Raw genomic sequence first — 25,843 nt, 5'->3', positions numbered from 1 at the left:
CGCCAATCAGCGCGCCTCTTCTTGTCTACAAGTTTAAAGCATCGCAGCGTTCACGTAAAGTTGGAACTGTCAGGTGTACGCCGAGTTAAGCACCGCCGCAAGGATGAGGTAGGGAATCAGGGCTTCTCGGCATGCATACAAGTCGCGAAAGGTCAATTTCCCGCCCCAAATTTTCGCCACACGCGATACGTTAATCTTTGTTTTCATTCTTTCTTTTTTTCCGCACGAAACATGCATACTATGCCGCGCCTGTATACCTGCAACAACATTGCGTAAATAGACAAGTTAGAAGCCTGACGTCGCCTAACGCTTATGGGGAACCATTCCTGCGGTCTGCAGGTGGTGGCCTTGTTCATGCGAGGACCGGACAGGATCAACGTGTCTACCGAAAAATCCCGTTGGGGCCTCATTTTCATAGATCGGTCAGACCTTGTTGGTCACTCCTATTTGCTCTCCTGGTTCACCGTTGCCGTTTTCGTGGGGTGACAGGGTAGAAGCTAGCCTAGTCAGGGATACTGTCATTTGAAAAGTCTGAAATTGCGAAGCTAACTATGTGCATTCAAGCAGAGGAGTACTGTATAAACTCGTGCGTAACGGTCATACTCCTGCAGTTGACGCAGTCACTCAGTCCCAACTTTCAACAAAAAAGGTGAGACAAATGCATGCTGAAACATTTTTTTATTATTCTCTCATAACCAACAGCGACAAATTTAGAAGTGATATGTTTCGACGCAGGCATCCACACTGCGTCTCTCCGTACAAACTACAGAGACCCAGTATAAGAGTGATACGGTAAACAAATACGGCTGCCGGGACGTCTCTAAATAACGTATTGAATGAAAGGCGGTGGGGAGGGAGGTGCTTATTCGATCACGTGTGCCCGTTCGGTGTTTGCAGTTATGCAGTAATGGCCACAACTGGACTCCTTTCTGCAGGAACGTGAAAATACGTACGTCTAATACGACAACTGGTGCGGTATTTGCGCGCGCAATCTCACCTGTGCCGAGGCTGATGGTGTCTCGGAAAAGAGTGTGTATTCGCGCAGGATAATCCTGGAGGATTAATGTGACGTCCCGCGGTGATCCCCGGTTGAAGACCACTGCAGTTTCCTCGGCTCCTAGCCGCACAACGTTGGGTGCCGTGACAATACAGCTGCGCCTGCAAGACAATTTTTTTTCAACATTTGTGTTTTGTAAAATACTGCGCAATAGCAGGGCCACAAATAAGATCCCGACATCGATATCTGAATTTTTAACAAAGGTACTTTTCTAGCACTCGCAACATATTGAGTTAAGAATGAATGGTTAACAACCAGTACTTGGAACTCACGTTCTGGAAGGCTGTCTTATAAAACAAAAGTGCAGATCTGTGAATTTTAGTTTCATAAACAAGCGTTACTTTTTGCTGTAAACTACAGGTTAATAATTTTTATGTTTTACGGAATTCTCAAGAATAAACTGTTGCAGATAACATAATTCTAGTGCTTGAGCCAGATTATTCAGAGAAGCGCACATGACTTTCACGAGAAATAGAAACAGGTAATCAACTAATTTACAGAAATTCAGTAATTATATTTTGAAATAATTACATTACAGAACATAGTGCAATTTACGAATTCTAGCCGGTGAGACTGGAAAGTGTATTCACATGGAATTAACTTCCAGAGTGACGCCACGCACCACGAAGCGTTTGTCGTATAGTTTCCACGTCGTCGTTGCCATCTTCCCTCAACACCCTGTAGTGAGTCAGCGTTTACTGTCGGTAGGCAGAGGCATGGATGCTTCACGCTCTATTTGCTCTCCCTAGATCCGAAACGTCGCCGAAGGCCGGAATATGACCTCACCGGTTGCACCGCTTCTTTCGAGTGACGTAAGCGGGCTCGCCCGCAGAAGTACTTCCTTGTCGAAACCGAACGACGGGCGCGATTGGTGCAGTGGACCAAAAAATAAAACGCCATCGCTGGATCACTGCAGCGGAGGAACGCTCGTAAAATATGCACGTCATTACGTTACCATCTCATGAGACATCGGGGTGTAAGAAGCTAGACCGGGTGCAGAAATTACGCAGATTGAACGACCTGAGTCACATTGTCGTCGGCCTCTAAACCACGAAGCAAATTCGACTGCTCGTCAGGGCGTAACTTCCATTTCCTCAGGCTCACCCAGGCTGTGGAAAAGAGCAGCTTTTGACATTTTTTTCACGTGGCAGCGAATTGCACTTTTGGCTTCCGCAATCACTCAGCGTTGTGTAGACGCGTTCCCATTTACACCTCCTCTACTTCATCCTTCATTACCGCCGTCGTTGAACCTTTCCTGAGGTGAGAGTATCCGCGAAGACCAAACCGGTTGATACAGACTGCTTTGCCACACATTCTTTTTTTTAAAGTACGTGATTGCTAGGAGACGTTGACGCATAAAGATAAAGTGGTGCTGTCTGCGCATTTTCATATATATATAACGCACAATCATGAAAAAATGCGCGACTATGCGTCGCACAAAGCGGTGCAGGACAAAATAAAGGCCGCGAGAATAATAATGATAACAAAAAATAAAGATTTCATAAACGACACGTAAGTCATCTTCCAGATATGCGCGCACAGTGAGGACTTAGAAAGGTCAAAAATACCGCTCCACCCCTCCCACCCCATAAGCCTTCTCTCTCTTCTTGCATAAAAGTTCATAGTGTCACCATATTGTGCTACGTATTTATTGTGGTGTGTTAAGCATCGCATGTACCGCGTTATTATTTCATTTATAATTGAATTCTCTTCATGTAGCGTGCTGACGTGCGCCATGACAAATCTCTGCGATCTTGAAGATCCCGTGTCTCTCAAATAGTCATTCAATCGTAAACGCCGCTAACGGAGAGACCGTGTTAGCGATACAGCGGTTCTGTGTCTTCCTCTCCCCGTGTTTAACGTTCTTCGGCTTGTTTACCTTCCTTCCTTTTCTTTTACTTCCTTCCTGCTCCAGTGTGCTTTGTTAGTACCCGTATAGCAAGCGTCCCTGCAAGCCGACAGTCCAGAAATAGCGAGCATCGAAGACGCCAGCCCTGCGGGATCCCGGTTCTGCCTGAATTCGCTCCGCATTCTAGGGCAGCGCTACCTAGCCAAAGGAAAGTCAGATTGTAACCTCAGAAATACGATGGTCGTGCGGGCCCACGAAATAGTTGTCTCAGAGCCTTCCTCACTGCTCCGAGGGCAAATGGGACTTTCGTGGTTTCCGGCAACTTGCTCTACGTTGTAGAGGAATTCGGCGTCGTGGCTCAGTCGCCATCGCGTTCTGCTACCGGGCACGATGTCGCAGGTTCGATACTAAGTCGATGCATCTGATTTCAAAACTGTACCTGTGCCGTATTTTGCCACGCACGTTAGAGCACCCCAGACGGTCAAAAATTATTCGGGGCCCTGCGCTAAGGCTTGGGTAGTGGGTACGTATTGGTTGAACGACAGAAAGCTGAGCTAGTTGGTACGGATTCATTATACAAAAAGGGGCGAGGCGTGCACACAGGGCACAAGAGAAAAGAAGTGAGCAACACGAAGCGTTTCAATGTAGACCACCAGCGTGACTTGATTGATTGGTTTGATTTTAAAGTTTCAAAGCAACGCTGAGGGTATGAGAGATGCTGTTGTGGATGGCTAAAGATTTATTTTGACCACCTGGGATTCTCTATCATACACCTAAATTCAAGTATACAATCGTTCTTGCATTCCGCCCCCATTATAATGTGGCCGACGGGGCCGGGAATCGAATCGACGACCTTGTGGAAAGCGCTAAGAACGCTATAACCACTGGGCCACCGTGGTGCTTTGGGGCGAAAAAATTTCGTAAAAGGCTAATATCAGCGCTGTGCACTGTCATGTGCTACTTCGCTGTACTCCCTCAGTATGCCGCCAGGACTACAGCATCCACCCTCAAGGCACACTATATCGCTTGTTGCTTCATCACGTGGTGACCCAGCCGCCATCGGCAATGACGTGTCTGACGGCTCATCATCCCCACGACTCGTGAAGCCAGCATCAGAGACGGGAGCTGCTATATTGTATTACGCTCGCGCGGCGCTTCGATTCACAGAAGGAATCACTCGCGGCTGCCGCTGATGGATTCACGCGACACTTGAGAGGGCGCACACTCATACGCTTCTCGTAAACAGGCGTCCTCAGCGCGCCATCTGAATGTCGCCAGGTCTGCGACGGTGCAGTGACGTCAACCGACGCGCTTACTAAACGCGAGCACGCTGGCTGAAGCCACATACTTCTGTTACATATTTAGCGATAATTACGAGTATACGTCTGGCTCCACAATAGCTCAGTTTTGCAAAGGAGGTCTTCACTAACCAACTAGCTTTAGATCCAATCTTGTCTCTCAACTCTTTTTTATCTTGACCATAAGAACAATTTAAGTGCACACTTCGCGGGCTTTTCGAGTGAGCTCAAACTGGGCTCCGTGTGGGTGATTATCGCTTTGTGCAATAAAGACTCCACGCAGTAATTACTAAAGGTTTATATAAATAGTCGATACCGGTGGTATACGTTACTGTTTTTTTTATTACAGTAAAGCTGATTTTGACGGTGCCTGAGACTTCTTGTGGTAACGTTCTCTTCTTTGTCATTTTTGTTTGCTTGTTTCTCTATTATTTTTTGTAATTGTCATCATGTTGCGCATTTGAAAAGTGTTCAGTTTGACCGCTCAATGCTGCCATCGCGATTTTTTCAAACTTTTGGTCCTTTTGATCCACTATGACTCCGAGGAAGTCGAAAGGGTTACAAATGCTAAATCTTTAGGCATAACTTCCGAAAGCAACGACGCCTATAAAAAAGCGCCTTCAGGTGAAAAATCAACAAGGGAACACGTGATTCTTTTTAAACCTGTGACCAAGTAGACAAAAGCTGTGTGCTTCAATTCAGCGCCGTAGTAGATCGTAGTCTAAGTCACCACGAATATTCTAATCCCTATTCTTTCTCGCAGGCATAATACAGAAGGCAAACGGGCACTGAAATCAATGAAAGTTTACAGTAAGGTAACTGTCTCTAATTCTACAAAGGCATTAACTCTGTTTCTAATCACTAACGGGCTAAAAGAAAGAAGCAGGAAGCATGCCACATGATGGACGTCCACACACAGCCGGTGCGTATCGTTTTTGTACCAATCGCCCAACCCATTCCCATACGTAAGATCATGTGTACATGTGTGAACTAGATCAGGAAATGTTAGCCATGACAGCTGGTTGCTGTGGCTGTGGACACGCCACATTGTATTGGGACACGTAAAAGAGAGAACTTGCATTGAAGGCGCGCATGTTAACAAGAACAGTTTCTGCTTGGCTACACCCTAGAGGAGAAGAACGGCGAGGGAACAGAAAGATGAGGCGGAAAGAGAAGGTTCCCTGAACAAGTGTGCCCTCAAAGAAAGTGCCTTGATTTATTGTACGACCGCCATAGAAATGAGGCACAAGGGGGAGACGTAGACACCACAAACGTCCTGGACAACATAGCCCACAAAGCCCGAAGTACAGCCCCTACTAGACTTTCTTGGTATTCTGATGGGATTGTTGAGTTGTGAATAGTTCAGCAAATGAATTACTAATTAAGTAGTTAGCATAATAATTAATTTTACTCACTTATAATATCGCTGCTTTTTTCATACCAATGTGCTCTCCGTGGCCAGAAATATCTGTGAGCAAGTTGTTTTAATTTTCTTTGACATGGAATGGTGTTCAAGCTTTGTGGGGTTTAATTCACATGACATCGCATGCCTACATATGACTACACATGAGACATGACACAAACAACACATTACTGCACAAGGAAGGATCGTAGAATCATACATGCTCACTTTCCCGAATGCTTCGTAACGTTTACGAATTTCGACTTGTTCTCGAATTTCACCAATATCGTGCCAAATATTATGAAAAGGTTCATTCGCTAAAAAGTTCCACTCGCCAGTCTTTAAAGATATTCTTGGAAATCGTCTGACGGTGAAAGGTGCTTCGAGCAAGTTTATTGATAGACGTTCCTGCAGCCGGCGAAATCGGCAACAGCAATGTTGCTGCGAAATCACTGTTAATCTCAGAACAGTGTGCTGGTTGTCAGTCTCTGCTCTCAGAAGCTTGTTGTCGCTTGTGTGCTGCATCTAAAGGTTACTCATTGTAAATAAAGTACTTATGTATATATACCGTAAAAGACGTGTGCTCAAGACAGACTAAAAAACATCGTAATATTCTCCCCCTTCCCCTCCTGGTGGGGGGAGGTGATAGTAGTCGTGTCTGCGGCACTTTGGCATAAAAGGTACAGCATTATAACCTCGCAACGCGTAGAGCTCATCCCATGACTAAGATACTCATTTATTTCTGATGCCAACAAGGATATGTCGATCGGGTATCCTGCTGCACAGAAATATCGGGGGGCACGTGCCTCCTTGGCCACGCCCCTGTACATACATACATACATACATACATACATACATACATACATACATACATACATACATACATACATACATACATACATACATACATACATACATACATACATACATACATACATACATACATACATATAACCCTACAAAACCTTGAAGGTGTTATTGCGTGTTTCTCAGATCATCGGGAGCAGAAAGAAATTGGACGACTAACCCGCTTGTGCCACGTGCGAAAGCAATGCCGCCAATTACGAGGCCCTGATCCCTTTCGTTCTGCGAACGCAACTCTCACAACAACCAGTGACTGACACCCACGACACGCGATAGCGGCGCGCGCATCCGCTCCTCGCGAAAGCAAGCATTTTAAAAGCGCGCTCTCCAGCTGCCACCGGGTCCGTAGAGAGGTGACGTCAGGCGATGTTCGAAGCGGATGGAAAACGGAGAGGGGCGGTTCTCTTTCGCGCGAAGCCAACGAGACGCGCCGTCTCTAACGAAGCCACGTGAGTGTGCGCGGCTTTTGATACCGGCACGCACAGATCCAAGTAAAGAACAGGCTGCGGCTCAGTGGCTTTCCGGCCTTGCGCAAGGCTACTGCAAATTACGCGCCGGCCGCTCCCTGCTTCGCCACCGGGGAAGGGCGTTCTGCCATCCGTTTTTCAACTTTTTCGAGAAGGGGCGCGCCTCTGCCCCAGAGCGATGGCCTCGGGAGATAACGGCGAAACAGGCCTCGAATCAACGCCGGGACGCACCTCTGTACGCTTAGTGATGGTGACCAGATGGTCTTATAAACAAGGTTACAGCGCTAAGGAACGAAAAAAACTTCACAGGCCACGCACTGGTCTATGTCGCATGTCCTGAGAAGTCTTCGTTGATGCTGTAACCACGCTTCATAATTTCAATGACTAACTAGCCCAGCTTTCTGTATCAGTGGCTGAATGGTCATGTATACTGCGCCACTTGCGCGTCATCATTTGCTGGTTCACTCATTAGTGCGAAGTGTTCTGTGCCTGATAACAAGCACTTCGTTGTAGGTTCCTGTCTAGCAACTCTTCAGGCGGTTTCAGAAAAAAAAAGAAGGAAAAAAATTACGCCTCCGATGGTGGGATTCGAACGAGGGACCCATCAAGACATCCTCGTTGTTGTGACGTCACCTTGGCGTTTTCAACAAACATACACAATTTTCGGCCTTAAACTTATGTCTGTGCCACCTGGTAACAGTTCGCGGTAACCGAAACGATCTTAGCAGGCTACGTGCTCAATTCTACGCATAATAATGATTCCCACAGTTCGCAGTATGTGTATAATTTTTTTCATTTATATACTAATTTTAATGTTTCTGTTATATTCTGAGGTGAGCGAATATTTTATACAGTGGTGAGTCGTATCCGTATATGAAAAGGAACTATTTGGTATTTTGGAATAATTGAAACCGACCAAACTACAATGTGTCGCAACCTATCGGAAATAAAACGGTGACAAAAGTCTTCGAAGCAATGCAGAAACAAAACTGTGTAGTGTAAGCTCTGCTTCTCATTTCGCGGCGGATGCCTACATGGCAACCTATGATATTTACTTGCATTCTGTTAGCGCATTTTGGACAGTCAAGTAGCAGTTTTATCGTTTACGTGACAACCACTGCTGTTTTCTTTACAACGTACCCCTTCTGCGTGTATCCGTCACCACACAAGTTCACCACCCGTAATGTCTTCTCTTTTCAAAACTTCTTATCTTTCTTCAGCATTTAGAGTTTTTGGAGAGCTAGTCACACAGCAGCAATTCATTCTGGGAAACCTTGTTCGGAGCTAGGCTTAAAGATGTTTTGTGCAGTTTTTATTTAATGGCAGTCTAGTGACATTGTGTTTAATTGACCCCTCGTCCCTGACAGTTATACTCCATCTCACAAGCTGCTTGCAGCACTGCCGAAGGTGCGAGGCGTACACAGGCAATATCCTTGAGCAACGGTATATAGTTCCAGGCGTAACTGGCTGACTATTGGCTACACTAGAAAATATAATTTTTCCTCGCTACATACATGATGCGGTACAGCGATACGTGATATGTTAGGACCTTCACGTATGCACGTCGTATACTGAAAGTTACTGTGGTAGTTACCGCCGGTAACCGTAATAGGCACCCTAACCATGACAACATGGCAAGCTCATACAGCGCCGGCCATGCACCCGCTTCGATACGAATTCGCGCTTGTTACTGGATCTCCGCCCTGTCAGCAAGAAACAAGGCTGCAAAATCCGTCAGCGCTGTCTCATCTCAGGCTGAGATCAATTCATTAGCCACATTTTGTCGTAACTATTGACATAGGCTGTCTGTTTTCACGTTGCTTACGACTACAGAGATGCCGCCGAGCTGTAAAGCTAGTTTGATTTCTAGTTGGCATATGGCGCCACAGCATTAGTATTGATGATGCACTGACAATGAGGAACGCCATGAAAGCCTAATTCTTCACTGCATCAGTAATTTACTACCCCGCTCTAGCATGGTACGAGATGACTGAAGCAAGCAAACGCCAAGTAGACGCCGAGCAGACGCTGCGGCGCAGGTGAACATTTGTAAGGGCATTCGCCCGTGCTAACGAGGCCGCAAGGTAACTACAGAAAAAATACAGCTACAGCGAAGCCTTGCTGTCGCATGCACGCAAACGCAGCTTATGGTTACGGCGTCAAAATATTTTTCGCGTCCACCCACCAAGCTTGGAGCATGTAACAGGATGGCAAGCAGACGTTGAGCAGACGACGCGGCGAGGATGAGGACATGTTTCTTAGGACATTCGGCCTTTTTATTGGCTAAGAATTCCTGTAGCTTTCACAGTGCTGCAACAAGCTTGTGAGATGGGAGTGTAGCGGCCCTTTTCTTCCCTATAGTCTGCACATGCCTAATATTACTCTCGCCGATATATGTGTCTGCATATTTGAAGGTTCGCACCGAGTGTACACACGTTTGCCAAGGCCTGTCGACTTGAGGTATTTCAACAGATGTGCGCGAAACTGGGCTCCCTCTCTCTTCTCCTTCTCTCTTCGTCACCATTCTCCTTCCCCCCGGGCAGGGTAGAAAACCGCACGTGGGTCTGGTTAACCTCACTGCCTTTCCTCTCTCTCTCTATGTGCCTGCATTTAACTATTTCATATTCGTTTCGACATTCAATACCGCACAGCGCGTTTGCCGCAAAAGCGACGAAGCCAAACGGACGCACGCACGGTCACGCTCTCGTAAATCGGCTGTGATGGAAGTTCAATAATGTGTGTGTGCTACGCGAATGTGTTCACGCATTGCATAGAATATTATCGTAGTTGGGCCAAATTTTTCTTAAATAGTCGCACGCACCAGGATTCATTTACGCATTGCCGATATGCTTGAGCGTTAAGGCTGCAGAGATCCGGCTAGAAGTCTTTGCCTCCACTGTGCTGCACGGTTTTACGCGAACCACGAACAAAGCGACGATGAGATGGTGGCGTGCGCGCGGTGATTTGATTGAAAAAAAAAATAAGCGTCTTGCATGAGTCCCGCTTGCGTAGCGTGCCGTCGTTCTGCGAAATGCCCGAAGCGCCGGTCATCGCAGGCACCCGCCCTTGTACGCGCGGTGTGCCTCCACCCTGAGAGCGCGGTGTGCTTGAATGAGTGTTCCGCTTTCTCGAGACACTTGCGAGGAGGAGGAAGAGGAGGAGGAGGAAGGCAAACATTCATTCGCCTCGACGCACGAACCGGTGCGTATGCCACCACTTCCTCGTCGCTTAATCTCAACTGTCGTCTCTGTTCGTGCATTGCAACGTACGTTGTGGAGCGACGTTGTGAAAACGCAAATTAGTTGGCTGCCGCTGAAACGGAGATGCTGCTTTTCTATTCAGTCTTTGTTTTATTTTTAGAGAAAGAGAGAGATAACTTTATCGCGATGGACAAGTTTAGAGGTCAGTATAAATTGACGTTCTGACCGTCTACTCGGCATCGGAGGAGGGTACCGGAAGTAAAATTCGGAAAAGAGAAAAAACTTGATGATGAGGGGGAAGGTGGTCGTTTGTATGAACATAAAGGGCGAAGGTCTATTCAAATTTTTAAATCGAGATCACTAATCGCGAAGGAATTTGTTGACAGCCTTTATAACATCAAGCCGACGACAGGATGCGGCCAAGGCGACAGGAGGACCATTTCTGGAGAAGGTTGACCGTTGACATTTGAGAAGTTCTCTGCCCGTGATTATCCTTGCACACAGGTATGTGCGGGTCGCCGTCTATCGAGAGAGTTAGCGAATGGTTTTTTTCTATGGAAAACAAAAACGCAGCATTTCAACCTTACGCACTCCAGGAAAAAACTGGAAAAGGAAACGTGGAACGTCGTATGGAGTCGTGTATTTAACAGCAGGAAATGTTGTAAAAGAAACATTTGACTTGTCAAAGACGTAAAATTAATGACTTTATAGCTCGGGATCAGAACAAATATTGTAACATCGCAACAAGAATTATGTAATACCCCCAGCGGGCTCTTTAAGGAAAATCAAATAAAATGAAAGAAACATTGTAAGACACATTCAATTTCGCTTGCAGAATTACTCATGAATACGCTGTCATACAGAGCAATCTCATTCTATAGTAGCATGGGCGAAAAAGTTGTTCCGTCGTATTCAATTCCCGATCAGCATGGAGAAGTCAGTGGTTATTTGTGACGTGCATGCATTAAAGACGAGGACGTGTGTCAGCTTTACTTTTTTATTGTTGTTGTTGTTGTTGAACTGCGCGCGTCTCACGTTTTCGGAGCGTCGCGAAAGCCAAGTGCGCCACGGCCCCGAGTATAACGTGTTTCAAGGTTATCTCCAAATACTGATTACCTCCACCCCCCCCCCCTTGGAGCTTACCAGTCTTATCTCACTTCTTAATTATAAAACAACAAAGAAGCTGCCCTTCTCCGGAACCACGTTGAAACTGCGAGACAGTGCGATTAATTTTCGCAAGATTTATTAAAGCACGCTTTACTCATATAGGTCGGCCATATAATAAGGAGGCCATAATGATACATAGTGTGTTTGGTTATTGTCAATGCGTTCTTTTCATCTCTGAAACATGTTGCGACATGTACTTTACGAATTAAGTACTGACACCCTATCGCATAAAAGTAGAGGCGAGGCCACTAAAAACAGCCCAACTAGCATTTAATTTTTTTCTTTTTTCGCCATAAACTGTTCATCGCCTATGTGCGTCGTACATTTTTACACGATGCACTTAGCTAGCACTCGCAAGATTTGCCCAGATGTTCTCGGCCAAATTTATTATGATCGACCGGAGTTAAATCTCTATGCTTGCATTTTTACGGTGACATCTGCTGCGCCATGTAGGGTCAAAGTTGACTGTTAAGCTGGATGCATAAAGTTCTTATTCGTCTTGAACGCGTTCCCGACATATATTGCTGAACAAAGTTATCATTCTTAATTGGCAGTACCGCACGTACATCATAGTACCTCCCATACATTTTCCTTAGGCAACATTCACATGGATAGGTCACGTCGTCTTTCTCTAACACTAAGTCTTGACTTTAAGCAACAAAAAAACCTACTGCTAATAGTATTTAGAATATCCGTGGCCAGTCGTATTGAAGTAGGTGCTCAGACATTATGTCTCTCTAAGATACGTCAAGGGTACTTACGTTCCAGGCACACAGATGACCATGCATATCCAAAAGATCCAACAGAGCCCTCGGGCGCTGGATAACTCCATCTTCGCCAATGTCCAACAAACACAGTCACAAGACCACAGTTGGCGAGCCACTTCGGGGCAAACTGCGTTGCCAGCCGTAATGCTCAGTTCCTTATTCCACCAAGCGCCGATGCTATAAGGCCAGGCACTGCGTTACGAAAGTAGCGGGGACTGCGCGTCGGCCCCTTATCTCTCCAGGGGGGTCTCGTATTTCGCGGAGAGCACGAGCTGTTGGTTTCAACTCGTCGGCCCGGCAGTCTCGCTCGTTGACGGAATCTTTCCTCGCTCGACGATGTACGGTTCCCCGATGAAATAAATACCGCGCTTACTTCAAACGCCAACAATTCGCAAACACTGAGAAAAAGTGAAAATCAAATGTTTGTTCAGGCACTGCGGTCTCTCGGCCGGACGTCCACGACGGAGGGTCCTTCCGTCAGTTGCGCCCACTCTCCCACGTGGTTTGTTCACTTTCGTGTAGCACTCGTATGGCATGAATGCGTCGTCGTAAACTGTCTGTAGAGAGATGACGCGCACAGCATCCCCGTGATTGGGCTGGACACAATCTAGGTTCTTAGGGGGCGCTCTCTGAAGAACGAGCGACCGGAGCTGAAAGAAACGGCGCTTTGCGAGCGGTCCAGCGCTGGACACATACACGCTGTTCGACAGCGCGCGTTCCTGGTCTCTGCACACACAAAAACGCCCCACGCTTCGCTTCAGACTGTCATTTTCCTCGCGGGCGGCACTTCCAAGGGCGATTTTATGCACTCCTGGAACGAAGAATACGGGAACCCTCGGGCCCACCGTTCAGCACGAGACACTGTGGATGCACAACAGTCTTCGTCCCCTGGTAGTGGTCGGCGACATCACTGCGAGGTCAGTGACAAAAAAGAAAAGGGGGGCGGGGCGGGGTGCAGAGGAGGTGCGTGTCACTTTCTCACAAAGCACACTGACGTTAACGGCTACACGTGCGTCTTTTCGTGCAGTCGAAAACAAACTCTAGCCAACGAGCAAATCGCGGCACCGGCTCTCAAGACGCGTGCGCGGCCGGCTCTTTCTGGAAGTTGTTTGGGAGCGACGAAGCCACAAGCCAGTGCCTCTCGACGTGGCCTGCCTGCGTTCCGAGGAAAAGGACTAATCTCTCGCGCTCCCTTTCCAGTCGCAGCGCTGTGGTGATGGCGGTGAGGGGACAAGTCGAAACTGCCGCCGCAACCAGCAGGGTACAGAGTGGAGGAGAGAGAGAAGACATGAGAGGAGGACGCTGAGAAAGGGAGAACGGACGGACGCTTAGGACAACACTTGACCCTTTCTAGATGGGGCTCCCACCGGCCGCCACCCGTTGGACGTTTTGGGTTTTTTTTTCGTTTTTTTTTTTTTTTTTTGCGCTGGAGGCAGCGCGGTCGCTTTGGCGTGCGATGCGGTTTCTGCAACTTGCGTCCCGTAGACCGTCGACGTCTCAGCCCCGCGCAAATTACCGAGCGTACTGGCAATCGTTACTTATCGCGTTGCTCGAAAAAACGCAGGCGCTACTGCGTGCATTCTGCAAAGGGCACGATGAAGTGCTCGTGTTCGTGGTTTCAGTAGGGAAAGGACTGGGGGCTTCCTCGGAATGTTAAAGCGAGTAACGACGCAGCTCAACAAGGCAAATGAAGAAAATGTTGATCGTTCTTGTATAGCGCGTGCGAACGATTGACGAAGGGCGGGGAGAACATTCTTCGCACTCGCCGCAAAGACACATAATCGTGTCAACCTAACCACCCTGCCAGCCTCTCATTAGGAAGAAAGTGTCCCGTTCCCGTTCGCAGTTCTTCGTTTCAATGGATATGTGTCAACTATTCAAGTAACATAACCTACTGTGAGGAAGGTTACCGGTAATGACTCTGGGAATGAATCAAAAACATCTTGCACTCCCGAAAACATGGAATGTATGTCTCAATAACTGCCCGGTTTAAATGGTCGCAGCACGAGGTGTTAAGTGTCATACATGGTCGCTCAGATTGAAGGCAGCCGCTATGAGATATTCTATGGGAGAGTTTGCAAACGGATTCACTATGTCATAAGTAACAATGTCCGTTTAGAGCTGTAACCATTCACTGGTACTTTGCGGGGATGTATAATGGAAAACTTGGATCAATACACAGGGATCTTATCGGCTAGAATGTCTAAGAATCAAGCCTACAGCTCAACGAGTGCTCGAAGAAAACGTGATATGGCAGAATGTTTTACAGCAAGGGCTCGAGAACTTTGGCATTCTCTTGCTTTTCCAGCAGAGAACGCCGCTCAATATATCGTTTTCAAGGTGACAGGTTGCAATATTAAACGCTTCCAAACAGTGCAGAAGGTATCACGAGAGGCAGAGTTGTCTGCAGATTTTGTTTGGAAGTTTGGCTACTGAAGAGCCGGCTATCCCAAAACCATAGCTAAATACAAACATATTCAATACACTACATGGGGCGACAGTATGAACACGAACAAAAATTAATCAAGAGCTTTCAAAATCGCTTAGCGTGAAACAATCTTTCACATGCACAATGCAAATATAAAGATAACTCGATATAAATTGCAAATGTATACGTAAATCATGCATAATGCAGAGGCAGCGTATGACCTGTGACTAGCGCGAGCACTTTCTCCCTCATGTTGAAATTAGATCACTTCACAGCAAAGCGCATGAGAAGACACTATCGTGGGAAAGTTGTCACGGTATAATGAATCCTTTTCAAAACAAATGCTGCCTGTGGCGACACCTTGCTGTACCGAGGAACATAAATTACGCATATCCATATAGTTGGAATTTGCCGCGCAACGCACGTCGTCAAATGTTTTATAGTTTTGGTTTCTGTGTACTTACTTTGCTGGCTCTGCTGTTTCTGCCATCTCTGCTGTTTGGACTCGCTTAAGAACCATCAGAAGCAGACTGAAGTATAGCCCCTAAGCGCGCGCTTTTATACAACACGATTGTGACGAATTTTCTCTGTACCTTCTTCTTGTTTTTCTTTTTTTTTTTGTAGTATAACGCGTTACATCATCGCGAGTACAACGTAGGACACGCCAGTGCAATGATAACGACGACACAATCCCGCAAACGAAAGCAGCGCTGAACTAGACACGTGATCTGCTGCGTGAGAGTGAGAACGAGAGTTATAACGCCTGACGTCGTTCTCAAACACCTGCCTAGAACTATTATTGCGAGCAGTTAATGCCACCTGAAGTAGAAAGCACGATACATGAGCGCCAGATTTGTACACGTTACAGAAAAGAAGTAACCGATTGCAATTACAATTACTTCAGTCAAGAATGTAATTGAATACAGTTACCAGTTACTGCCCCACGAAAGTAATTGAGGAATTGCGCAATAATAATATATTATTGCTACGGTAATTACTTTTCTCTCAACTTTTATTAATGTTGTACGGACACAGTAAACAGAAGAAGCTGACGTGGCCTTCTCAGTGCGTCCCCTGCAGCCCTTCATGTGTTGCTTATCTGCGCTATAACAATTGCTATTCCCGTAACAATATTTTCGTTGGTAATAGCTCCTTGTTTTTATTCTGAATACATCAGCAGCGACACTGAAAACTTGCTCGAGGAAGAAAAAGAGAGGGAAAGACAGAAAGGTTGACTAGTTCGTTCAATGTGCTAGCTAGGGTGTAAGGCGGTGTTCTAACGTATGCGGATCTTCCACACAATATTGCAGTTACTCACCACCTGTGTCCTATGTGAAGGACAGCACTCCATTGTTGCTAGGTCTTGGAGAAGACGCTCCCGGGAGGGCCAATTTAAAGCTGAAAAAAACGAATAGGAAATATGAAGTACGTGAATTCCTGGGATTTACGTCCTAAGTAGCCTTCGCTACCGAGAATACAAGTTCAATTGATCGACCAAAATCTGGTGTAGCGTCAACATGAAGAAACAACTACAGGGCCCCCTGGCTCACCTGCCTGAACATGCACAGCGAGAATGCTGCGTGGCACACGATCTCTGGCGTTCTATTGCAGCTTCGGGCAAGTTCAGGTTCTCATATCTGCGTCATTTGTTACACCTTGTGTCGTCAATAAAGTAACTAGATATATTTAATTGGTTACTAAATAACGTAGTTGAATTACTGTGAGCGTTTCCGATCAAACAAAGTAATGGCTGAATTACAAAACTACAAAGAAATGTAATTGATTACGAGTAATTAATTACACGTAATTGGTTAAGTACAAGTCTGATCAGTGCAGAGCCGTGACCTCCGAGATTGTGCGGAGAGAGCGCGCGCTGACCAATCTCAGAGGCAATCGATTCAGGAAGTACTCAAGCGCACAACGTGTCGCTGAGGTAAGAAGCAGACGCAATACTTGCTACGCATCTGCTGCCTACGAGAGAAGGTGATGGAGAGAACGTCAGACTTCACTTTCTGACACCTGCTCCCAAACGCCTCTGCGTGCGGAGCGCCGAGTGTGTGATGGCGGCTGTTCGGAAGACGAGGAAGAAAATTCGGGAAGCAAGCAACAAACACTTCGCATTTAAAAGAGAAACAAATTCATCCCTCACACAAAACACTTCCAGCAATGTTGAGCATTGTGAATTTGCTCCTCGCTACGGACGTCCAGGCCGGTGTCGTGCACGCGACGGTTGCTCAACTCACGGCAACAAAAACTAAAAAGTCGCAGTTTCGCCCGAAACGCGAAGCATCGATTGCGATACCAAAGGAGTAGACCGCTATACGAAGTAAGGATGGAAGCTTTATCGGCCGTATAAACTTGTAAACGTTCGCTTACCAACTACATTAACAAACACGTCATCACGCGTGCACAAGCAAGCATGAATACTTCTCACTCGATGACGGCGCACACTCGCTGTCAAAACGCTGTAGTGTGGAATCATTTCACTCGATGACCGCGCGCACTCGCTGTCAAAACGCTGTGTCGTGGAATCGCGGCAGCAGCGAGAGAATTGACCTTCGTGCTCTCTCGCTTCAATGCGAACAAAGCGGCGAGAACACCGCGCACACAAATCTATCAGCGCCCGGCGCACCCTGTCCCCATCGCAGATTGCTTTCTTTCAAGATAGAGCCCGCACGGCACGACCGCGCCATACGCAGCTGCCGCCGGAGTAAAACGATCCCGCCTCTTCCTCCCTTCCCTCCGGTGCTTTGCACGCCACGGAAGACTGCGCACTTTTTCTCCGCTTTCCTCCCTTGCGCACGCGAGATTGAACCACCATCGTAGACTCACCATCGCACGCTTTCACTCACACATGCAGCATATACGTTGCGCGGCGACGGTGTTATGCCCTTAGAATTTATGCGGAGCATCACGGCGACTACGACAGTAGAAATGCGCCTGGATTGTCCACATAATGGCTATCGCAATAAAACAAAAAGCTTGGGATCGCTTCCCTTCTGACGCTTGTGCTCCCTGCGCCCTCACTCGTTTTCCCGAACTTATGACCAGCGGTCAATGCACTGGCATCGCGGCGAGCAACCCGTGCCGTAGTGGAGAGAAAGGAATCCCGTGAGTCTCTGCGGGGCCGGTGTAAAGCTTTTCTTTCTCTGGGGAAAGCTGACGCAGGGAGACACAGAGGAAGACGCGGGCAGCTGAAAAGTAGGGGGCGGCGGTGGCGTGTAGTCTGGACGGCCGCATTCAATGACCCCCTCACGTTGAACATGTAAAGATGCCTGACCAGCGATCGAAGCACCATTGTCTTGACCTTCAAAAGAGAAGGGAGATAGAAGCCCGCGTCTTCAATGGACAAAGAAGGACGCCAGCCATGTCACGGCAGTCGTAAGAGCCAGAAACGAGTCCCAAACGTCGGAGGAAGATGCGACGCGGCTGGATCCCCGTGATGTGACAGACCGGACCGTGGCCGATCGGTCACGTGATGCGAGGACCGCGCGCGCTCTGCCGACGTGCAGCATCTACGGCACTGTCTAAATATAGCAAACGACAGATCAACTAGACAGACAGTCTGCCGACTCCCCGCGCCTATTCTCCAAAGCCGCGTCTCCGCCGTCCATGCCTTGCGCCCAGGCATACCCGCCTTCTTCTCTAAACCATTCGTGAGCCTCCTGTCATGTCTCCCCAAAGCAGAATTTGTTTAGTTATCTGTTTGCTTCTCCCCGACTAGGACATTCACCTTCGCTGTAGCACCTCAGGTGTCCGTCAACATATGCATCGCATTAGTTTCGCCTCCCGTTCACGACTCCGCGTGTACTTTCGGCCCGTCCCGTCGGCAACTTATTCGGCTTTTTCTTTGTTATAGTTTTGATTGGTCCCTCTGCATATTTCCTTCGAGAGTGTATTCTTTCTTACAGAGACGTCTACGAGCGTATGTGCAAAGGCACAATGCGCAAGTCTGTGATTTCTAAAAGCTTGTTTATTAATGCGAAATATGATTTGTCTCCTACCAGCGACTCCGCCGTAGGGTACAGGTAGGCTGCTGTCCCGCCTTTTCGGGACCTCTTCAAAAAAATTTAGTCTCAACTCCAGTTACCTGCGTAACGTGAGGCAAGCTTGGCTTGCTAGAGAATGATTGTGATGAATCATAGAAATGTTCTGTGTTTAGAAAAATCATTACTCTAACAAAATACGACACGAACATTTTGAGTCACAATGACGTCCCTTTATGTCACATTGTCTTCTGAGGCACGATCTGCGCCAATATTTTTGTGCGCGCGAAGTGACAGATATGAGTTATTAAATTGTATTTGAGTGTCTCTGAGCCAGCACAAGTCGACATTAGCTTTTCACTTCAATGATAGTAAAAAGATGCTGAGTTGCAAGCACTTTGCATATGTGCTCGAAACAATATTAATTGGTCTGAAAATGTTTTCCTGGGTTAAGTAAGCGAATGCTTGTGCAGTTTCAAAAACTGCAATCTTTTCTTGCATGTGATCTTCAGCATTGCTGAATAGAACAATGTAATCTCCAAATAAAATCTTCACACACATTTCGAGCAAATAATGCGTGCAACTTATTATTCGGCAAGCTTCACGTCAGCGAAATATTTCCTATTGATCACCAGATCTAGTCCGTCCCAATCTGCCATTTTAAAAATATTTGGAAGACGTGCAGTGATTAGCGTTGGAGATAGCGTGTCTTTTTTGCCTGACAGCCTTATCAACAGGTATTTTTTCGCTTAGAATGTGCCAGAATATTGTACGAACCCTGTGGCAGGAACCCAGTCAAGCGAAGTTTAAGGATACGAGGAACAATGTGAGAACAGGTGTTCAGCTTCTCATAGACCCAATGCAACAAAAACGAAAGAAACGGTTTACACAAGCCGCTAAATCCGTTAAGCTGAACACTCGAAGCTCCCCCCCCCCCCCCCCCCCCCGAAATGAGGTACTCAGTTTAGCGAGAGGTCCGGATCGGAAGATTTGGAGGAGACGACTCTGCTAGCTACAAGAGAAGCAGCTCCTGTCTATGTGGACATGAACTACAAGTCCAGTACCGGCGGTCACATGGAAACCTGCGGTACTGACACTACAGGTGTGACACTACAAGATTCACTCTAGCAGAGTCGAGATGAAGCTTATAAATATGGCCCATAAGCCGAAGAAACCGATTGTGTTCACACAAATTGCACTTGATAACGCCGTGGATACTTTGGTGCATATCTTATTGAACAACACGACGAAATTGAAGGTTTTGTGAGCAAGCTAGGTTAAATATCAACATTTGTAACAGCGCACTGGTATTTTGCAGCACCAGCAGGCAGCAATCGCTACTCACTTAAGTGATAATTTAGATTGCATAAATCAATACAGTATAGCACGGCAAATGCAACAAATATATATTTCTTCGTGTAAGTTTTCTTTAAATGCTGTTTTGTTGATTCGTTCTATCGATAATATTTCGGTGCACGAAGAGTAGCTTATCTTTAGTTTCGTGGGTCCATTTTCAAAATATTAAATTCGGGGGTCTTACTTGCCAAAACGCGTCTCATTCTCTTCACCATCTATCATCCATCCCAGTACTTTCCCTCCCCTCGCCTCTTCCCCAGTGCAGAGTAGCAGATTAGAGTGCACAAGCTCAGGTCGACCTCTCTGCCTTAACTGCCAATAAATTCTATCTATGTATCTCTGAAGACGGAATTGCGATAAGACGAACATATTTTAACGGTCCCTTCGAGTTCGTCTTAAGGCTATAGCCTAATGTGTCCCTCTTTAGTACCCTTTTAACAGTTCTGCTTTAGCAGAGTGAAAGTAACCGCAGTGTCCACCTAACACATAGGAAACTTGAAAGTGAGCAGGTAGGGATTGGTTGGTTGGACAAACTTGGCGCTTCGTGTGGTGTTTGTTCCATGCCTTCCTGTGCCGAACTCATTGTGTGCAAAACAGCGCGTTTATCAAGTCTCGCATGCTTCCGTTTCGTTCCGGAGAGTAGGCTCGCGGGAGAAATCGGACACACTTATGCCTCAATTTGTCGAACGGAAGCTTTCACATGCGTTTCGGGCGAAATATAGACCCAACTTTCGAACAACTGTCAAATCATACAACGAAGGCATGGAGGGTGACGCCACTCCCACGTTCACATGTATAGTGCGCCTGTCAATCATTACATATCGATATCGCATGACATTAAGTTATGTTCACGACAGAGTTCCTTGCTCGGCATACGCCTTAGTATCGACAGAGTTTCACTCGTCTCATCGCAGAAGTTACATCGGATGCTGGAAAATATCGTCACTTCACTACAGAGTTGTATTTCGGAATTGTCCACGTAGTAGACATGTCCATTTCGTCTGCTGCTGAATTCTGATTGGCTGTGCTGGAGGGGTACGCGTGAGAAGGAGATAGGCGCCCCCAGTTAATCAGCACTTCAGCAGAAGACGAAATGGACTGTTCACTAGGTGGACACTTACAGAATACCCATCCTTCCCCTCAGTATGTGTCATTGAGTTAGTGCAGTGCACTTGGTTCAGCAAGTATACCGTTTCCTACTAACTACAGTATTCTTGCTACTTTCACTTGCTATGAAGCTCATGCTTTTTGCGAGGACTAGCTTATTAGCAGTTAATGTATGCGCAGACTTCTTTTCCAAGAGCGTAGGCGAGCATTTGGCAGCGTACACATAACACAAGTGTGATCAAGGCACTTCACAGAAGTTCGGTTTACTTACTGCTTCCACAGCCAAGAACAATCGCAAACTTCTTATAGTTGATTGTCGTAATTCTCAAACTCGAATCACTGTTTGGTGGGTACCGTGGGTGGGTGACTACGTCTCGCACGTTCCGCAGCTGCCCAGGTATCTCGTCGGCACAAGAAGCGTATCTTGGCCTTCGTCCCAACCAAGCTGTCAGCTCTCGACGCCGCACACATACACACAACCCACACGTGCTGGCCGTAAAAGAAAAGAAAGCGTAGGGCTTGGGAACACTGGTTGATATAAGTACGACGTCGCTGCGGCGGCGCTGACGGAGACGGTGGCGGCGGTTAGACTCTCACGGGCGGTGCGGAGACAAAGCAGGAAGGTCACGAGGTGTGGGAGAGGAGGAAAACTTGGTAGAGGAAAAATAAAGACGTTGACAGTTTGGCGTCAATAGGGGCTCGCGAAAAAGAATGCGACCCCCCGGGGGGAGGCATAACGCCGAGCGGGATCGGATTCACCGTTTGTCGTTGTCGCCGACTTGAGTCACCCGCCGTCGACGTCACAGTGGCACCGGCGTTACGATTGTGCGCCAGCACGAGAAAGCGAAAGAGCGAGAGAGAGAGAGAGGAAGCGGGGAAGTGTCGAAAGTGGAGACAGACGGACGTCTAGGTGTCGTCTGCTTGTTGTCTTTCGACGGCGATATGTGATGCAGAGGAGCGGTGGGGCGGTTTCCACGTAAGTGACGAGCCGAGCCGGTTCCTCGAAAGAACGCCGCGAAGATAATGAAACTGTAAATACCCGGATGCATGGGGCCTGACATAATAACAATGTTCGTTTTGCTCGTTTCCGCGTGGTCGCGAAGGTCTGCAAACGGACGATTGCGCGGCGCCACGACTCTGCTGTTTTGTTTCAGTACAACTTGATCGATCGGTCCTTGTCGATGGGATATGATGCTGGTGTGGTTTTGGCAGCTACGCATGGTGAAGGAGGGAAAACCGAGATTCGTAGAAAGCCACTCTAATCTGGAGGCCTTATATGGTGGCCTCTCATAACACCTATTTGTTTTTTTTTAATGCAATCTTGTGAACCATTCATGTCTCCTTTGATGAGAACACTCACGAATTTACTCTGCTTCTCAAGGCTGAACGTCAAACTCGGATCTAGCTCAGATGGCTTCTCTTAACATCTAGTTGATCTGAAAGATGCGATTCCATATGTTATTTCTTTTGCCTTTCAAAAGACTCACGGAATAATTTTGTTTATGAGGCTACAAATTTGAAAACCTCACGGTTTCTGTTCGTACACCTTCACGTAGGTTGCAGTACCATAGAGGCTTGTGCGTCCGAACAGTCCACAGCACACTTGTGCCGTTCCGAACATTAGTATGTCTAGAGAACTGTCAACCAGCTATGCTATGCTAACTTTTTCATTTAAATAAAACGTTCGCAATAAAGTGAAAAAGATTGTGAGCAGACATGAATGGAAGTATGGTCAGAGGCATCCTCAATGTAAACGCCAAAATACGCCAAATGCCTAATATTCTATGCTACAAGGTGTTATTGTACTGAAAGCTCTTGGTGGAGCTGTAAACGACGTACTCGAAGGCAAACTGGTTTTATTGCTATGTTCGGCGGCAAGCTTTGTTTAAATATACTAATAAGAGTAGAGGTGATAAGGGTGCGTATTGAGGAACTTCAGAAATTACACTGGTAAGATGAGACGTTGGGCTGTTTGCGAAAGTAACTCACTTGCGGTCTTTTAGAAAGCGCTCCAGTCAACGGTAAATAATAACATATTAAAATCAGGGAAACCGAGGCCTAATTGGTTTCATAACAGATGGCTATGTAATTCAAGGTCCAATGTTTTCTAGATGTCCAGAAATATGAAGTCAAGGTGCAGCTTGACATTCGCAGGAAGTACTATGTCGTGAGTGAATTCACCCAGTCGACTGTCGCATGAGCGTTGCTTATGAAACCGATGTTTATAAGCGTAAAAGAAGTTTAGCGACTCAAAGTAGACTAGGATGTTTGTTGAAGTGCTGCGCTCTAATAATTTAACTACAAGTTTAAGCGTCACATTTCGGGAAACAGAAGGAATAGACTGCAGTCGCTGGTGGAAGCAAGAAGAGAGCAAAGTAGGTGTTTAGGTGTGTAGCACAGAAATTGTGGCCAGCTGGTTCAACAAAAACATTTACAAACTATATATAATTACGTGCTGGCTGTGTAGAAGGATTGTGCGAAAACTTTTTAGGATGTACTTTCCTTTTCTCTCTTTAGAATGCGGAATTCAGTCGCCTTGCCCTATAATCAAACTCTCCGGCCTCTTGCTCAACAAGAAATCACGAAACAAACAAACAAAACCCATTAATCTTTATGCTGCAGCTGGACGACTGATTTCGATGGCATTGTCAGCAGCAGCCCACATTACAAATCGCATCACAACTTTTACGTAGACTGATATCACACACTGCCATTCCGAACGGCCCATTTACGCCTTCAATTACACAGCCTCTGGGATCCGCTGGCGTTACAAGCCGCACTAATGTCTTCGCGAGGACATAGATCTTGCAGCTATCAGAATCGATTCGCCCACGCTTTCTATTAGGCGGCCTCCGTGGTCGGCGCACCTCATTTTGTGCCGACACCGCGACAACGAAGGGTAGCGAGTGCCTTTACGTAGCTCTATGGCATTGAAGAAAGTCCACCTGCGCATTTGCCTAGAGAATTCTCCAAAAGCATGGGCAGCTCTTGACGTCGGCTGCATATATCCGCAAAGCCTGTCCCTTTCATGACGTCACCTTCCCGCTACACGAGTCACCGATGCCCATTCAACTACAGCACTGACGTGATAGCTGCGCTCGTTCGCCGAACAGCCGTAAAGCACATCCCCCCGCACGAGACACTGAGGAAGCGTGTCTGTGCAGGCGTCTGGGCGAGCGACTCGGCCTCTGTGTGCAGAAGCGAGGTTCGCAGCTTTAAAGCCGAGCGTGCCGAGCACGACGCATATCCGCCCTGCCAACTTCCTGTAGGCGAAGGGCGGGTGCCGATTTTCGACGCCTTGTCGATACCGGCGCGCCGTACGTCCTGCTCGCGCCCAGTAAGCAGTCGGAACCCGCGTCAGAAGGTAAACGGCGCGAAAGACAAAGAACGTCGCTTGCTTCGGATGTCCCACAGCTCTAGGAGCTCCCTTTTGAGTTTATATCTGGTCACTTGCGGTGTCGTCGCCATCAGCCTAGTTTATGTCCGCTGCAACACGAAGGCCTCGCCCAGAGACCTCCATTTACCGCTGTCATGACGCAGTTGACACCGTCGTATACTCCTGCAAGTGTCCCGAGTTCATCGCTCTACACAGCGCTGTTCTGCCATCGTCCACTGCGCTTCTATTTTCCTTGGCGCCCAGCCGTAATAGACCATTGGCCAGCTGCACTGCGCATTACATGGTCTATGCGACTCTCTTTCTGGACAGCCCACCTGTACACTCTTTGCATTTCTTCATCTTAACCTGAAATAGAGTATCGACTCTCCAATCCACACCGCTATCTTCGTTTCTTTTAACGTCGTAAATTACTTGCGATCTACTAATCATTTAAAAGTGAATACGTCGTCGCGCTGCACAAGGCATCGCGAGCACAGGTGTGTTGCGTGGCCACGTAGCCCCTATTGTGACTTCCAGGCGCCCTCTTACGCCATACCTAACGCACTTCACAAATTTCAGTTAGCTAAACATGAATCACTCCTTCTGTGACAAAGGTGTACTATGATACGCTTCAATAACTGTTTATATTTTTGGATATTCCGTTATCCTTTGTTGATCTACATTTTTCAGTGTAATGTGGATGTTCTGTAGAATAAACGTGATCATTTGATTGTTCATTTGACTTTACATACATCGCATGTACTCTCAGTTTTTTGAGAACGCTGTATTTAGGTGCGTTAGTCGAACGCCTCTACAACTAACACATCTACAGCGAAATCACTTGCATAACGAAGGAATACTTCTGTTCCGGTTATATTGTGATGTGTGCGGGGCTCGATCTTTAAAACGAAGTGGTCTGTATAACGAATGATTTCGGAGGCACCAAGAACTTCGTTACACAGACGTAAGTTCGACTGCAATAATTGGCTGAGTTTGCTTCTTTTACGTAAGTCACTGACCAGCTGTGGTGCTTAATATTCGGGAGAAGTATAGGGCCAGTCAAGGGCACTTATGTGCAGTATTTTCTTCCACCTGCGTTATCAAACTTTGCACGCACTTATGGTGCGAGAAATAAACTGGAAACCTAAACTGAAACGTCGGCTATAGTCCTAAGTGGAAAATACATGAGTCTTCCTATGAAAATACATGCGAAGGGAGAAATATTTTTTATTGGCATTCACTACACCGAATTGGATGAGATCTGTCGGATTTATGGATGAACGAGCTAAAATGTATCATAATAGGGAGCAATCTTTTTTTTAATTGAGCCATCATTTTTCGCTGCAAGAATTGCTGAAAATCATAATGCAAGAAAAAGAAATACTCATGCTTCAGCATGTTAGAACTGTACGAGCCGAAATAGAGATTATATCTTTGTCTTTATCAGTTTATTGATCACGATATTGTGGCACCATTAAAATTTGTCGTGAAGGCAATAAAAAAAATTAAGGGTTGCTGC

The 25,843-nt window shown here is 46.8% G+C and overlaps 1 protein-coding gene across 6 annotated transcripts in view; it reads right to left on the bottom strand.

The window, feature by feature from the left end:
• Positions 1–21,569, bottom strand: part of LOC142557603 (complement C3-like) — an 85,421-nt gene extending 63,852 nt beyond the window's left edge. Inside the window, exons 1-4 of one of the 6 annotated variants that reach the window (XM_075669561.1) lie at positions 21,220–21,569; positions 15,818–15,897; positions 12,066–12,981; positions 998–1,158 (exon numbers count right to left, since the gene is read on the bottom strand). In XM_075669561.1, coding sequence (XP_075525676.1) covers positions 998–1,158; positions 12,066–12,136 — 232 coding nt within the window. In that variant the 5' untranslated portion in view covers positions 12,137–12,981; positions 15,818–15,897; positions 21,220–21,569. Of the gene's footprint in view, positions 1–997; positions 1,159–12,065; positions 13,267–15,817; positions 15,898–21,219 lie in introns of those variants that run through there. The other 5 variants (XM_075669558.1, XM_075669560.1, XM_075669562.1 and 2 more) reach the window with 5 other exon arrangements.
• Positions 21,570–25,843: the final 4,274 nt, after the last annotated feature.

Source organism: Dermacentor variabilis, chromosome 9 (assembly GCF_050947875.1).
Source record: "Dermacentor variabilis isolate Ectoservices chromosome 9, ASM5094787v1, whole genome shotgun sequence".
Classification (NCBI taxonomy): Eukaryota; Metazoa; Arthropoda; class Arachnida; order Ixodida; family Ixodidae; genus Dermacentor; species Dermacentor variabilis.
The sequence above is the reverse complement of the archived record's forward strand: the minus strand, read 5'-3'. Positions and strand labels throughout refer to the sequence as shown.